The sequence below is a fragment of the Fundulus heteroclitus genome, chromosome 7 (assembly GCF_011125445.2).
Source record: "Fundulus heteroclitus isolate FHET01 chromosome 7, MU-UCD_Fhet_4.1, whole genome shotgun sequence".
Lineage (NCBI taxonomy): Eukaryota > Metazoa > Chordata > Actinopteri > Cyprinodontiformes > Fundulidae > Fundulus > Fundulus heteroclitus.
Window position 1 is genome coordinate 32,951,560 of NC_046367.1, and position 14,270 is coordinate 32,965,829.

Here is a 14,270-nt window from a genome sequence, read left to right on the forward strand (position 1 = left end):
GACAAAACAGCTCCCCTTTTTAGTAACCGTGGTAAAGTTAGTTTTACGTTGAATATTGGATATTCGGGCTCCGAGGTTTCTGCAATGAGTGCCTCCTTTTCGAGCTGATACAGGAAGGCTGATGTGGGCCTGCCGTCTGCTCGCTCCTCCGCCCTTGCTTCTCGAGTGGAGCAGTCACACATGCTAGTTTGACTCAGGGCTGGGTGTATCAGCTGGGGGAGGAGGGGAGGGGGAAAGGCAGTTTGCTTGATGGTGTGCTCTGATTGGAAAATATTAATTACATAGAAAATAACCTACGTAGAAAATTTAACTGTTTTCTGATCTGACTGTTTTTGAGCAAGGAGACAAAGCTGACTGCCCCTGACATTAACATGGTCTCATCAGTGCACAGCAGATCATAATATACCCCCAAAAACTCAGAAAAATGGAATTTGTTGTCATGCCCCCTTTAAACCATTTAAACAAAAGACTTTATCTCAAGTCATAATCCAGAAATATCATTTCTTTCTATTTTCTTCCTCTGCCTGGTTACAATTTAGCTGAGTTATCTGTCAGTTTTTTTTTTTCTTTTTCTTTTTTTGTCTGTGCATTAGTCACAGCTTTGTTCTCAGGATATGGAAATCTGTTTGTAATAGTGCATTGTAGTTATATATGTCAGTCAAAGTTTGATTCAAGTATTTTTTTCTGACAAACGCTGTGGCATATGCTTCTTTTCTTGCAATTTCAGAGAAGGAAACCTGCACAAAGTGAAATGACAAAGGAAAAAAAAAGTGAAACAATTTATCTTAGGAAGACCTGAATATTTTTGAGACAAAATACATCTTTGGTTAGCATTTTTGTTACACATATCCAGACTCCTCTAGACATCATGGCCAAGTTTATTCCTCTTTATGTAGTGCCCACGTGTGAGACAGGGCTTCTGCATAGCAAAGATTATATAATTATATATGTCAATTATATATGTCAGATAATTTCAATCAGTACATCAAGTGTAAATCAAAAGTTTTCTGTGACTTTTCAGTACATTGGCTATTGTTTTGCTGAATGGAAATAGGGTTCATATAATTAATGGGCAACAGTCATCTTTTTAGTCTTCTTTAGGACTCATGTAGTTTTTTTTTTTTTTTTTCAAATATTTTTAGGATGATTTTTTTACTAGCTATTCATATGCTTGATTATTCCGAATGTACTTTATTTTTCAATGATTGAATGATGAATTTAGATACTGATTGATTGATAAAGTATATGAAGAAAACATTTCTGAAAGGTGTCTTAGGCCTGCTTTAAACCAGGATAAGACCCCGTCCTTAAATCCAGATCATATGACCTTCTTTCATAACCCCAGAGTCCAATGCCTAGCAAAAGCGACGCCCTTTTTTCCCGTTACCCTTACTGATTTGTGGTTTTCTTAAGACTAAGCAGCTGTTCTGTCCCAATCTCTTGAGTTCTCTTCGCATTGTGCGTGTGGAAATGCTCTTACTTTCACTATTAAACATAGCCCGAAGTTCTACTGTTGTTTTTCTTCGATTTGATTTCACCAAACGTTTAAGTGATTGCAGATCATGATCATTCAGGATTTTTTTTCGGCCACCTTTTTTTTCTCAAAGACGATGGGCCACCACTATCCTTACAGCTTTTTACTAATACATTGGATAATTCTTAACCCGATTTTGGTAGATTCTCCTTAGATGTTTTCTCTGCTTGACACTTCTCAATGATTGGACCCTTCTGTAAACAGACTGACATACTGTATTTTCCACGACCAAGGGATGTGTCGTTCGACATGGTTATTTAAGAAATGAGAAGCTACTTGTTGCACCAGTTAGAGCAAAATAACTTGTTGCCAGCTGAAACATAATTGCCCATGCAGTAATTATCCAATGGGAGGTTTGTACCTATTTGCTTAGTTAAATCAAGTGGAAACTATGTTTTTGGCCAGGCAGTATAATGTCAGATCTTAATATATGCTTAATCGGTTTAACTTTGCTCATGCTGTTGTACTTCCTTTTTAATATTCCCAAACTCTCTTCCTTTTCGTAAAGCACCTTTCCTCAACCTCTCTTTTTAACCATCCACCAGGACCCCCATCAGCTCCCCGGAATGTGATCTCCTCCATCAATGAGACCTCGGTTATCCTGGACTGGAGCTGGCCAGAGGACACAGGAGGACGCAGGGACATCACTTTTAATGTCCTCTGCAAACGCTGTCGGGGCACTGCTGCCAATGTGAGCACCAGTGGGACCCTGCATTGTGAGCCTTGTCGAAGCAACGTCCGTTTTCTGCCAAGAGCGACGGGGCTCCACAACACCACGGTGACAGTGGGTGACCTGTTGGCTCATACTAATTACACCTTCGAGATCGAAGCACAGAACGGCGTATCACCACTGGCATTCAAAATGAGACAATATGCAGCTGTCACCATTACCACCAATCAAGCAGGTAGGAATGCTTTCATAAAGTCAGACACACAAAGAGCTTAAATATTTTTTTTCACTTCTGTTTTGCACTCACTGGTAACTTTTTAAGGTGCACTTTAATAGTACCTGGATGGACTTCCTTCAGAACTCCTATAGGTCTTTGTGGATTAGAATGTGCCATTCCTCACATATTTTGGTCCATATCTACATGACAGCATCAAGCAGTTGCTCCAGATTTGTCAGCTGCACATCCATAATGAGATTTTCTGGTCCACTACATTCCAAATGTGATCTTTTGGACTGAGATTTTGTGGCTACAGAGGCCATTGAAATACAGTGGACGCACTGTCATGTTCAATAAGCTAAATTGAGAGGATCTGAGTTTGGGACATGGCGCATTATACTGCTGGAAGTAGCCATCAGAAGATGGCGACACTGTCATCATAAAGGGATAGATAGGGTCAGCGGCAATAGACATAAAGGTTGTATACTCCAGCTGAAATCAACACTCTGGAGAAGTCAAAGCTTTTCCAATCTGTAATTAAAATAGCAGTTGCCTTGCGTGGTCTTAAAGCCCTTCTTGCTGCTATAGGCCTTCTGATTAAAGGTTCACTGCGTTGTGCTTTCAGAGATGGTATTTCATATACCTTAGTTCTAACCAACCAAGGCAGAATCTTAAAAGCTTCAAATACTTGGGGCTTATCTCTAAGGATAAATCAATAGCAAAATTAAATTTAAATTAAATAAAAACATGGTGGAAACATTCAAAAAGCTTGTCAGGAATTCTTTGAAGCATCTTATTGTTGTAATGCCACAAAAGCTTATTCCACTGATTATTGATCACTGATTAAAAATAAAATGTGTTTTTTTGTTTTTCTTATTTTATTATCTGAAGCAAGAAGCCAGTTTAATTTCTGGACAACAAACCCTTAGTTAAATCTAATCTGCTAGAGATACTAATACATTTAGGCTTAGTTTAAATATGGATATTATGAATCTTTGATAACTTGGAAATCATCAAATTGGACAAAAATGCAGGTTAGTTTTTACCTGAAAAATAATATTTGTTCAGAAAACGTACTAACCCATTTGGAAACCCATCCTCCATTTTTTATTTAATTTGTAAATTTCTCATAATGATTGTAAGCATCTAAACAATAATTTTAACCATTTATGTAATTGCTTTTATGATAAAAAGCTTGTAAAAATATATTTGTACAGCTAAACAATTCCCTACAATTATTGACTGGATATTCTCGCCATGCTGAATGTTTCATAATTACGTCTAGAAGTTATATATAATACATTTAATGTGAATTTGATCTTAGTTATGCAAAGTAGAACAAAACAAGATTGTAGAAAACAAAATTTTAGAAGTAATGTCTACTCTAAGCTAAAGGAAAGGTGTAATTAAATAGGTTTAAATTATATAAGAACTGCTGAACACATCACATATGAACTTGGGGACTTTTCACCATATTTCTCCATGATTTTTATCATATAATAACAACATATGGTTTATATGCTCCAAACATATGTACTCAAGCCATCAGCCCTGGACATTTACAAGCTGATCCCAGGCTGCAACTCTCTTGTTTAACGACCAGGATCAAATTGCCTCCTCCTTTACTAAAGAAAAGTCTCTTTCTCTTAAAAACTTCCATAACTTAAGGATGACCTCCTAAGTCTTCCATTAATCTTTTGATACAAATATTTTTCCCTGTGCTCATTCTTTGAAGAATAGAGAGGCAAAGAGAAGCGTTGTTGTGAAATTCCTCTGGTGAAATGAATCTAGCTGGAAGATAAAGTGCCAAACCTCAGAAATCCTTGACTTGAGCAAGGAACGTACAAAAATCAAGCTCTTGCTACTTAACTTATATTTCATTCTTACTTTCTCTTCACTCTTTTCCTACACATTTAGTCTTTAAATTTTGTTGTCAGGACTTTTATAGTTTGATCCTCGTATTCCTGGTTCTTTTCGGTGAAGTTGTTCCCTTGTGCCATGGCTGTTGTCCTCGTAATCTGTTTATCCAGGATCAGGTCGCAGGGGCAGCGGAGACTTCCTTCTCCCCAGACCTTTCCATGCCAGCCAAGTGACGTAGCCTCTCCAGCGTGTCCTGGGCCTCCTTCCGGTTAGACATGCCTTGAATACCTCCTGAGGGAGGCGCCAAGAGGGCAATTGAAAAAAAAATGTCTTAGCCACCTCAGCTGACTTCTCTCGATGTGGAGGAGCAGCAGCTCTACTCTGAGCACTTCCCGGTTGGATAAGGTCCACACCCTATCACTAACTGTGTGCCAGGACTTCTTGCGGAGGAAGCTCATTTCAGCCATTTGTACCCAGGATCCCGTTTTGTTGCTCATGACCCAAATCTCATGCTCATGACCGTAGGTGAGGACAGGAACGTAGACTGACCAGTAAATAGAGAGCTTCACCGTTCAACTCAACTCTCTTTTCACCGCAAAACTACCAATGTAGTGGTCTAATGTACTGCGACGGTTGCACCGATCTGTCTGTTGAACTTCCGCTCCATTCTCCTCTCACTTGGCAACAAGACCCTAAGATACTTAATCTCTCCACTTTAGGCAGGAACCCCACCCAACTTGGAGAGGGCAAGCCACCTTTTTCCGGTTGAGAACCATGGCCCTGCACATGGAGGAGCTGAAGGACCCAAGTCATTTTTCTCTACTTAACTGTCCCTTTGCACAGCCAAACCACATCTAGACTTTTTTCCCCCATAATCCTTTGTTTCCCCATTTTTGAGAAATGTTTGAGACATTTCTCCTAGATGGTTCATAATGGAAATATTAAAAAAATGTGGAGAAAAATGAAATTCAATCATTTTGACTATGTGCTGTGTGTTACTTTAAAGACTAATTATATTTCTTGTGTTGCTATTGTTAAATTTCTAGTTGCTTTTTCAAAATTTGCAAACCATCGGTAAAACAGCCAGATCAACAAATGATAAAAACAGCCAGGATGGTTTTACACATCTCCAGCACAAAGACAATGTGGTAATCCTATGATTTAATTGGTTGAAAGGTTTTCTACACATGTCTTTTCTTTATCTTATTTTGATCCCACTTAACACTGAATACCTTGGAGACTCTCACACTCACTACCTTCTCAAAGTAATTTAGGACATTCCTGGAGTTCTGAGGTTTATTGTCCTTTCAAATGACCTGTGAACCATAGGTACACAGTCTAACCCAAGAACATCAGCACAAGCAGAGTTCTGTTACCTGGACAATTTCAAAATCAACCAGACATCTCATTGGTGACATAATATAATATAGAGCTGTATTTACATGCTTTATACCGGTAGTGGACCTAAAGTATATCTAGTTCCTTTTCCTATTGTCACAGAAAAAGGGACTCAAACTGATTTTCTTTGTGTATGTGTGTTAGTTCAGATGAGTTCAAAGAAATCGCAAAGGATTTATTGTTATGAGGATAAAGGTCAGCTGGGATCGAAAATCAAGCATCAAAATGATCCAAATGAGAACGATAAGGTCATCTAGTAAATCTTTAAAACCTTCTTTAGCGAGCTTTATAATCCATGTTGTTAGTCAGGGTATTCTCCACACTGTGAATATGTATTCGATTTGAAGAAGGCTTATCAACACTAAGAGGCCTGCATGTGCTAGGAATATTAAACAGCCTCCTAATGTTTGAGCGATCACACTGGATCTTTTATCGCTAATCAGCAAACACACAGAGAATTACACGGCAGCACACACATGAAAACACAAAGCGCTCACCTTAACATTGTGCCCACGGTTCAAAACAGACAAATATCTCAGACTGCAGCTGCACACCTTCCATCAACCCTCGGAGTTTACAAGGATTAGGTATGTCAGCGCACCAGGCCCCCCCGGTCTTCAAGTTTTTCTCAAATACACACACATACATACAGACATCTATAGATGCCAGAGCTGTTAAAAGCTGGATTAAGTGTTTCCCTGGGAAGGAGCAGTGTGTCCTGGCTGAGCTGTCAGGGTGCTGTCAGTTATTTATCCTCCTTTCTCCTCCTTTGCCCTCCACTTGCGTTCATAGGTATGCTAGAAACACAGTAACTGTGATCCACACTTATATGGGGTTGGTAGGATGAAACTACAGTTGAACCCCAGTTGGGTGGCACTAGAGTTAGGGAGGTCATGATGTAACTGGCAGGTTGCCGGTTCGATCCCCAGCTCAGACTGTCTCAGTGATTGTATCCTTGGGCAAGACACTTTACCTGAATGGCCTGGTGGCCATTGTCAGAGTATGGTAGCCTCACTTCTGTCAGCCTGCCCCAAGGCAGCTGTGGCTACAAACATAGCCCACCATCATCAGGGTGTGATTGTGTGAATGGGTGTCTGACAGCAGTGTAGTGTAGTGCGCTTTGGGGTCGTTTGGACTTGAAAAAGCATGATACGAGCACAGGCCGTTTACCATTTATGTGAAAGACCAACACAAAATAGTACTAATTGTGAAAGAAAACAATACAGCTTTCCAAATTCTCTTACAAATAAAAATCTGATAATTTTATGCATTCCAAATGAGTTAATAGTGTTTAGAACCACCTATTTGATGTATGTCTCTGATCTTTGCACATTTTGAGACTAAAATGCTTCGGTCTCAGTCAAATTGAACTGAAAGCATTTTGAACTGGATAAAGGTCTGGACTTTTGATAGGCAGTTCTTACACCTGAATAGGCTTTGGGCAATACCACTCCATTGTAGCTGCAGTTGTATGTTTATCGTTGTTGGCCTTCTGGAAAGTGAACCTTTACCCCAATCTCACGTCTGTCGCAGCCTCTAGCAAGCATTATCTCTTAACAGGCGTTCCAGTTCGGCCCTGTATTTGACTCCAGTCACCTTGCCATGAAAAATAACAAGCTTCTGTATTTATGCTTTCCAACAGCATGATCCTGCCACTACTATGTTTCATGGTACAGGCGTTCAGGGTGATGTGTAGTGTTATCCTTTCTCTTCACATAGCCTTTTCCATCAGGGCCCAGCACTTTAAATTTGGTCTCATAAGACCAGAGCACTTTTTTCAAATGATTGCCGTGTCCCCTAAAAGGACTTCTTAAGGCTTCCTTTTAACAATGTTTTTTTTTTCTTGCCCCTTATCCTCGATGATCAGATTTGGGGAGTGCAGATTTTCAGTCAGTTTTTCCCTCCAGAGCTGTGGTTTTCAACAGCACATCCAGAGTTACTGTGGGATTTTTTTTTTTTTTTTTTTGCTGCTTCTTTCATTGATGCGCTCAGTAGAATTTGGTGTACTTTCACAGTTGTGTGCTACACCCCCTGTGTTACCAAGTTGAAGTTTGTGGTAGCAATGATCAGCTATCGTTTTTCACTGCATACCATTGTATGTATGTTTTTTTTTTGCTGCCCATCTTCTGCATCATGTTGCTCACATGTGAATGGAAGTAATTGTCAGTTTTGAAAGCTGCTATGGGCATGTCGCGCTGTGTCACTTTTACAGTTTTGCCTCAGACAGCGACAGAGAGTGACAGCAATGTAAGTGCTTAGCGATAGACATTAAGAGAGAGCTAGAAGTGGGGTGTGGAGACGAAAACAGGGAGGAGAGGAACTTGAAGCTGCCTCCAAGCGACCCAGACTCAGTAAATCATTACCACCATAAACCACAGAGCCAATAAAAAGCACAGCCTCACCCCGCCGTCGGAGCCAAAGGGAGAGGAGGAGGAAAGGAGGAGCAGGGGGGTATAGAAACAGATTCTCCCCATCTGGATTCATTACAGTAGAAAAAATAACTTCCCGCCGAAATGCACACAAGCATACATATGCGCACTCAGACACATTCTGCGGCCATATAATCATAATCAAGAGAGGCTTGAACATTTCAAAGACAAACATGTTTTTTCCTGTGGTCTAATAAAATTAAAAGTCGATGCCTCCGATGCTGAGCTGGGCCCGGAGCTGCCTGGCAATTAGAGAGCAGTAAAAAGGGGAAATGAGAAAGGGAGTGAGAAGAGAGAGAAAGCAAGAGAGAGAGAGAGAGAGAGAGAGAGAGATAGAAATAGAGTAGCAGAATGAGGGAGGAAAGCAATGCTTGATAGAGGGGGAGATGTGTTGAATCACTAGATTGGGACCATGTGAACTCCTCGAGGCAAGGCGATGCATGGGTGAAGGATTGGCAAAGAAAATTGGCAAGGAAAAGAGAGCGGCAAACCAAAAGAGACGAGGACAGTGGAGGGAGACAAGGAAATCAAAGGTTCACAATGTCTCCGCAGGAAAATATCGCAGGCCTTCCAAAGAAGGGGTTGGAAGAATAAAAACTGTGGTAAATCTTGAAAGACAAAGCATGACATTTGGACTTAAGTTTGTTTTTTAAAAATGTGAGCTTTACTTGGCAAGATGTCCTGTTACTGTACTTTGTAATACGATGAGCTATGCATTTCATTAGTTAGCTGCAGGATATTTCGCATTCTTTTGTATCATTTGTTTTCTTATTTTTTTCTAAAATATATGGAATAAGATTTGAATATTGACAGCCTTGGTTTAGTTTAGTTTAGTTTATTTGTTTTACATTGTTTTCTATATCTTACATATAAGCTTGTAGATCCATTCATCCATCGGTCCGTCCTACTGTCTAAACTCATTGTTGGAAATGATAATCCTCAGCTGAGAATGTTTTTAGACCGTGTGTGTGTGTGTGTGTGTCTATGAGTTAGCTCTGATTCTGTCTTTTTCCTGTCACAGTTGCAGCCGATAGGCTTTAACGCAGCCCCACAAGGCAGCAAACTGAATTAGGCTAACAGGAACTATAGACAATTTCAGGATTACGTACCGGGGACTGAACTTCCATTGAACTTTACTCTAACAGAACCTTCTCTCTCCCTCCTTCTCCCTGTGTCTGTCTATGTCTCTGGCTCAGCTCCCTCTCCAGTAACTGTGATCCGAAAGGAGAAGACATCCCGAAACAGTGTCTCGCTGTCTTGGCAGGAACCAGACAGACCCAACGGCATCATCCTGGACTATGAGATTAAATACTACGAAAAGGTTGGTGGAGGAAATACCCTTTATAAACCTTTACTCTGTGTCTTCATATAAGGAAGGATGATGCACAGTCCCTCTTAAGAGAAAGTTCAATATTTTTGTAAATAGATTTATTAGACTTAATGCTCTAAGATTGTATTTTTTTCTGAATAAGGAACTATGTCATTTAAATGTATATAGCATGGTAACAAGTGGTCTTTAAAGATGCTATTCAATAGTTTTCACTATTTTACTACTTTAGCTTTCCAGAGTTTTCTATTTAGGTTCAAATAAGAGCAAAAATTTTTCCATAAATTAAATAAGATTAGAACATAAAACTCCCTCTGCATCTGCTTATTCAGATGTCCATTGGTTCTTCTCCTGTTTTATAATCTTCTCCAATATTATTAGTAAAATATGGAGTTCTAGACATAATTCTGGTGTTTTATAAGTATGTGTCTATCAAATATGTATTTAAAAGTATCTAAGCATATATTTAAAAACTATATCTGTTTTATAGAAAAAAATCATCTGCTTTACTATTTAAAACTGTCTGTAAAGCTTATGAGCTTATTTCTGATTTGTTGAGCAGATAGAATGATTTGGCATATGTGTGTGAATTCAGTTGTACTAGACATTGTCTAAATCTCTTCTAATGAGTTTCCAGTGGTTAAACAAAAGTTTGGACAAAATCTTATATTTTCAAGCAGTCCAGCAATTTATTTATTATGCTTTTTTTTGTCTGAATGAATCACTCTAATACCATTATCATCTTGTTACACATTTATTATTGGCCAATACACAGCTGAAATAATTTATTATTGCATAGAATATCTTGTTAGAGTATTGCTTTTGCATTGACAATCAAATGGATTAATGAAATACCTGAAATGCTGAACGTCTATGCAAACAGAGACTGAGGGCAATGACTTCCTGACATGTGTTTGACTGAAATCATATTTGTGTTGAACAATCGAACAAGTGTACAAACTAAAATTGCTAGTTGGTTCACATAACTAACTTAAGTATTTAAGATTTAGCCTTTTTAAATAAGGTTTTATACTGGAGAAGATCAAGTACACTCTTTTTAAAAGCTGTAAATTTGCCCTTAAATTTTGTACCATGTTAGATGCTGTTAATGAGAGACCGTCTTATGCCATCACGGCCCTGATACGGTGCATAGGCATTAGCTCTCATAGTAATGAAAGTATGTGTCGACGTTGACTTTGTTTCACATTAACTAGTCATAAGAGCAAGCGATAGAAAATTAGCTTGAGGCACAACTGACAGGTAGAGAAGGTGTTTTTTGAGACCTTATGCCAATGGGTGGTAGTAACCACCACTTGATTCCATCATTTGCAGATGAGACACGTTGATCAAGAAACAACTATATATTAGGTTCTCTTTTGGGACACAACATACTTTAAAAGGTTGTAATGACATAATGTATGAAGCAGACAGAGAGCTTCTTGAATGTAGAGTGACTCTCTGAGGAAGTGGATGAAAGTGAAGCAGACAACACTGCAGACACAGCACAATTAGAGCTGGAAGTTTTTTTTTTTTTTTTCTGAACAGTGGTACCCCTTATTAATTGTCATATTTTAAGCTTTATCTTTAAGGAATTTGTTGTGTCAGTGTTTTCATTGATTTTTAATGTTCAATGTCAGAAGAAAGATTGATTTCTTCATGGATTTATTCATAGTTGAACATTGCTTAGAGGATGATGTAATTCAAAAAATACATGTCAACAAGAATGATTTTAAATTTTTGATTACCATAAGTAAAAACGTTGAGCCTGTACTCACTTTTCTAGGTCCTGTTTCAACACTTGATATTTGGCATCCTCTTGGCAATCTCACTGCACAGCCAACTGAGGTCCTCAAAAGGGACAGAGATGCAGTGTTTTAATTAGGTCTTCTAAACAACCAATTTGTCACCATATTAGGGATTGTGATTTTGTTTGTTTTCCTCCTTTCATTGTGTGTTTTTTTTTATCATTGTTCCCTCCCATCACACACGTTTTCATCTTTCATCCTTCATTTCCATGTTTTCCTTAGTCTCTCATGCTGTTCTTCTTTGCAGTTTGCTCTTTAATGGAGACAAGTTTTATAGCAGACAGTAAAAGCATCTGTGGGGCCCCTCATTCTCTGTGAGGGAAATTAGTGCAGAACGAATTACACTGGCTTTCAGCACCGTTGCTGTGCTAGGTTGACATTTGATGGCGTAATTAGCCGCGGATGCAAGTTTAATCAGTCTGGCCTATTCTGTGTGTATTAACGCGTGTCTATGTGTGAATATCAGTGTACTTCAGATCATACAGTATGAATGTCAATGGTGACCCCGCATGTTTCGATTAGTAAGCTGACAGAAGAACTATGTTCTCTGCTTTGATGTCTTTTTCTCAGATGTAAAAATGAGGTCGGGAAAACGCGTGATACAGGGTCAAAGCTCTCTGCATGGTCTAATTGTGAGTTGTTATTGTTGAAATGCTAGCATATGCTCTCCCATCGCAAATGCTTGATATTTAAAAGCAGGGTAGTGGTGAAGTTCAAAGGACAGACCGAACGGAAAATCTTTGCACATTCATACTGGTTTCCAACATTTTAAAGCACAAACAACTGTTTCACCAATTTGTTTTAATCCCTTGTCAAAAGCTATTCTTTGTGGAATACAAAACTCAAACACCTAATTAGAATCTCCTCCCAGATCATTGAGAGAAAGAGGTTTATTTGTTCTGCAAGCATAAGCTCACTGAGGACCCACAGCATGGTGGTGGTTAGGGCCCAAGGTACATACAGTGCACGTATGTACCTTGGGCCCTAAGGAAACCCAAGTAAAATTCAATAGGTAAATGCTTTTAGAGACACTTACACAGTTAAGAGTACCAAAACAACTTAGGTTTCAATAATGCAAGAATAACAAGAAACATAACTTTATTTGTTTTAAAAAGCTACAAATTCAGAAGTTTAAGTAGCTTTTCTTAGTATTTGACAGAACTGCCTTTTGTGCTGCATGACAAGGGTCAAAAATATTGGGCATCCTTCCACAAGCTTCTTACAATGGCTTGTTTACATTCTTACAATGGCCTCCTGACTGACTTTGTTACGTCACTTTGTAACAACCTTCACAGTGTGATTAGTTTCAATGTGCATTTGGAGGAATCCTTTGTGACCAAGCTTTGATTTCCTGGTTGGTGTCTGGAGACGTTTTAAACATTTCCGCATAATGTTCTTTCCCCATGCCACCATGCACTTTGTGAAGTCCCACAGTCCCTCCTGTTGCAAAACACCCACACAACATGACGCTGCTACCACCATACTTTACAGTTGGGATGGTCCTCTCAGACCACAGGATATGTCTCCCAAAATTAGGATCTTTGATTTGCAAACTGTGAATCGGCTTTTCATGTTGCTCTTGGAGTGATGACCTCTTACACTGAATTGAGTCGCCTCCCATTTCAGTTTGATGCAGGAAAAGTTTTGCTGCAGATATTAAGACTCTCACCAGCTTCACTGAGCATCTTCACAAGGTCTTTTGCCAGTTTTCTGGTGTTGATTTTCTACAAAGACGCAGAACTTTCTGAGCAGTACATTGAATGTCTCGATTTGCATAGAATTGTTGAACATATCAATGTGGCACCTTCAGGCATCTGGACATTGCACCCAAAGATGAATCAAGTCTTGTCAGGTTTCTATTGATTTTCCCATGATTTCACACAAGACAGCAGTGTGTCTGAGGGTTTACCCTAAGATATATCCACGGGTGTGCCATCGTTTGACTCGGTTAGTAAATATAGTTCATCTGTGTGTAAATTGGTTAGGTGTAAAACAACTGTCCTTAGATGGACCTTTCTGATTGGAGAACATTAGTGAACAATTAAAATCATGAAAACCAAGTAACACAAAACACAGGTCGTAGATAAAGTTGCTGAGAAGTTTAAGCCAGAGGTATAGGTTATAAAATGAATTGAAAACTTTCAACTCAAAAATATTTTGGAGTGAACAAGGAAGGCTGTCCATTCCATCTTCTGAAAATGGAAGGTGTTTTGCACAACTAACACAATCTACCATAATATAACCATCCAAACATAGACAATAAAAAACTAGCACTGAACAACGTCCTGAACACAGAAGGTGACAGCATCATAGAATAGAATAGAAACGTTATTGCTTTTTACTTTTTTTTTTTTTTTTTACAAGAGTCCAACAGCAGCATTCTTACAGTTAAAACCTAACACGCACTTTAAGATGAGGATAAAAAGAACACAGAATAGGGCACACTGAAAAGGAACAGTTTAACATGTGCAATAGTACACTTTTTATCTTAAGAGTTCAATGTGGATAAAGCAAACGGTATAAATGACGTTTTGTAAATTGTCTGATGGGAGCGGTTGGAATAAGTGATGGAGGGGATGAGAAGGATCTTCTGTGATCAGGGTGGTCTTCCTGATCACAGAGCGGATGTGCAGTTTGGAAAGGGAGGTTTGAGGTGAACCGATTATTTTTCTGGCCTGGTTTCTGATCCAGGATGTTTTGGTTTTGAGTTTCTCAGTCCGAAAATTGTGTCAGGATAAAATGTTTAAAAAGGTTTGACAGATTATATGAGAGATTTATAAACCAGTGTTAAAATTCCCTTCTTGATGTTAAAAGATTGCAGTTTTTTTAAGCTGGTGTAGACATTGTTGTGCTCTTTAAAAGACAGCTGGGTGTCAGTTTATGTAGGGTATATAGAAGACTTCACCTGCTGGTCCGGGATGCTGAGTGGCAGGAAGAGAGAGTGCCTGCCGTTTTTATCTCTGCCCCCGCAGAATAACTATTTGGTCTTTGTAACATTTGACCAAGGTGTACCCTGCTTGTTGGTACTGG

At 39.0% G+C, this 14,270-nt stretch overlaps 1 protein-coding gene across 9 annotated transcripts in view; it reads left to right on the forward strand.

The window, feature by feature from the left end:
- Positions 1–14,270, forward strand: part of epha3 (eph receptor A3) — a 128,570-nt gene that overhangs the window by 76,490 nt on the left and 37,810 nt on the right. For 8 of the 9 annotated variants that reach the window (XM_036139515.1, XM_012876836.3, XM_012876837.3 and 5 more), the window contains 2 exons: positions 2,080–2,439; positions 9,305–9,429. In XM_036139515.1, the coding sequence (XP_035995408.1) occupies positions 2,080–2,439; positions 9,305–9,429 (485 nt within the window). The remainder of the gene's footprint in view (positions 1–2,079; positions 2,440–9,304; positions 9,430–14,270) is intronic. The other variant, XM_021323737.2, reaches the window with a different exon arrangement.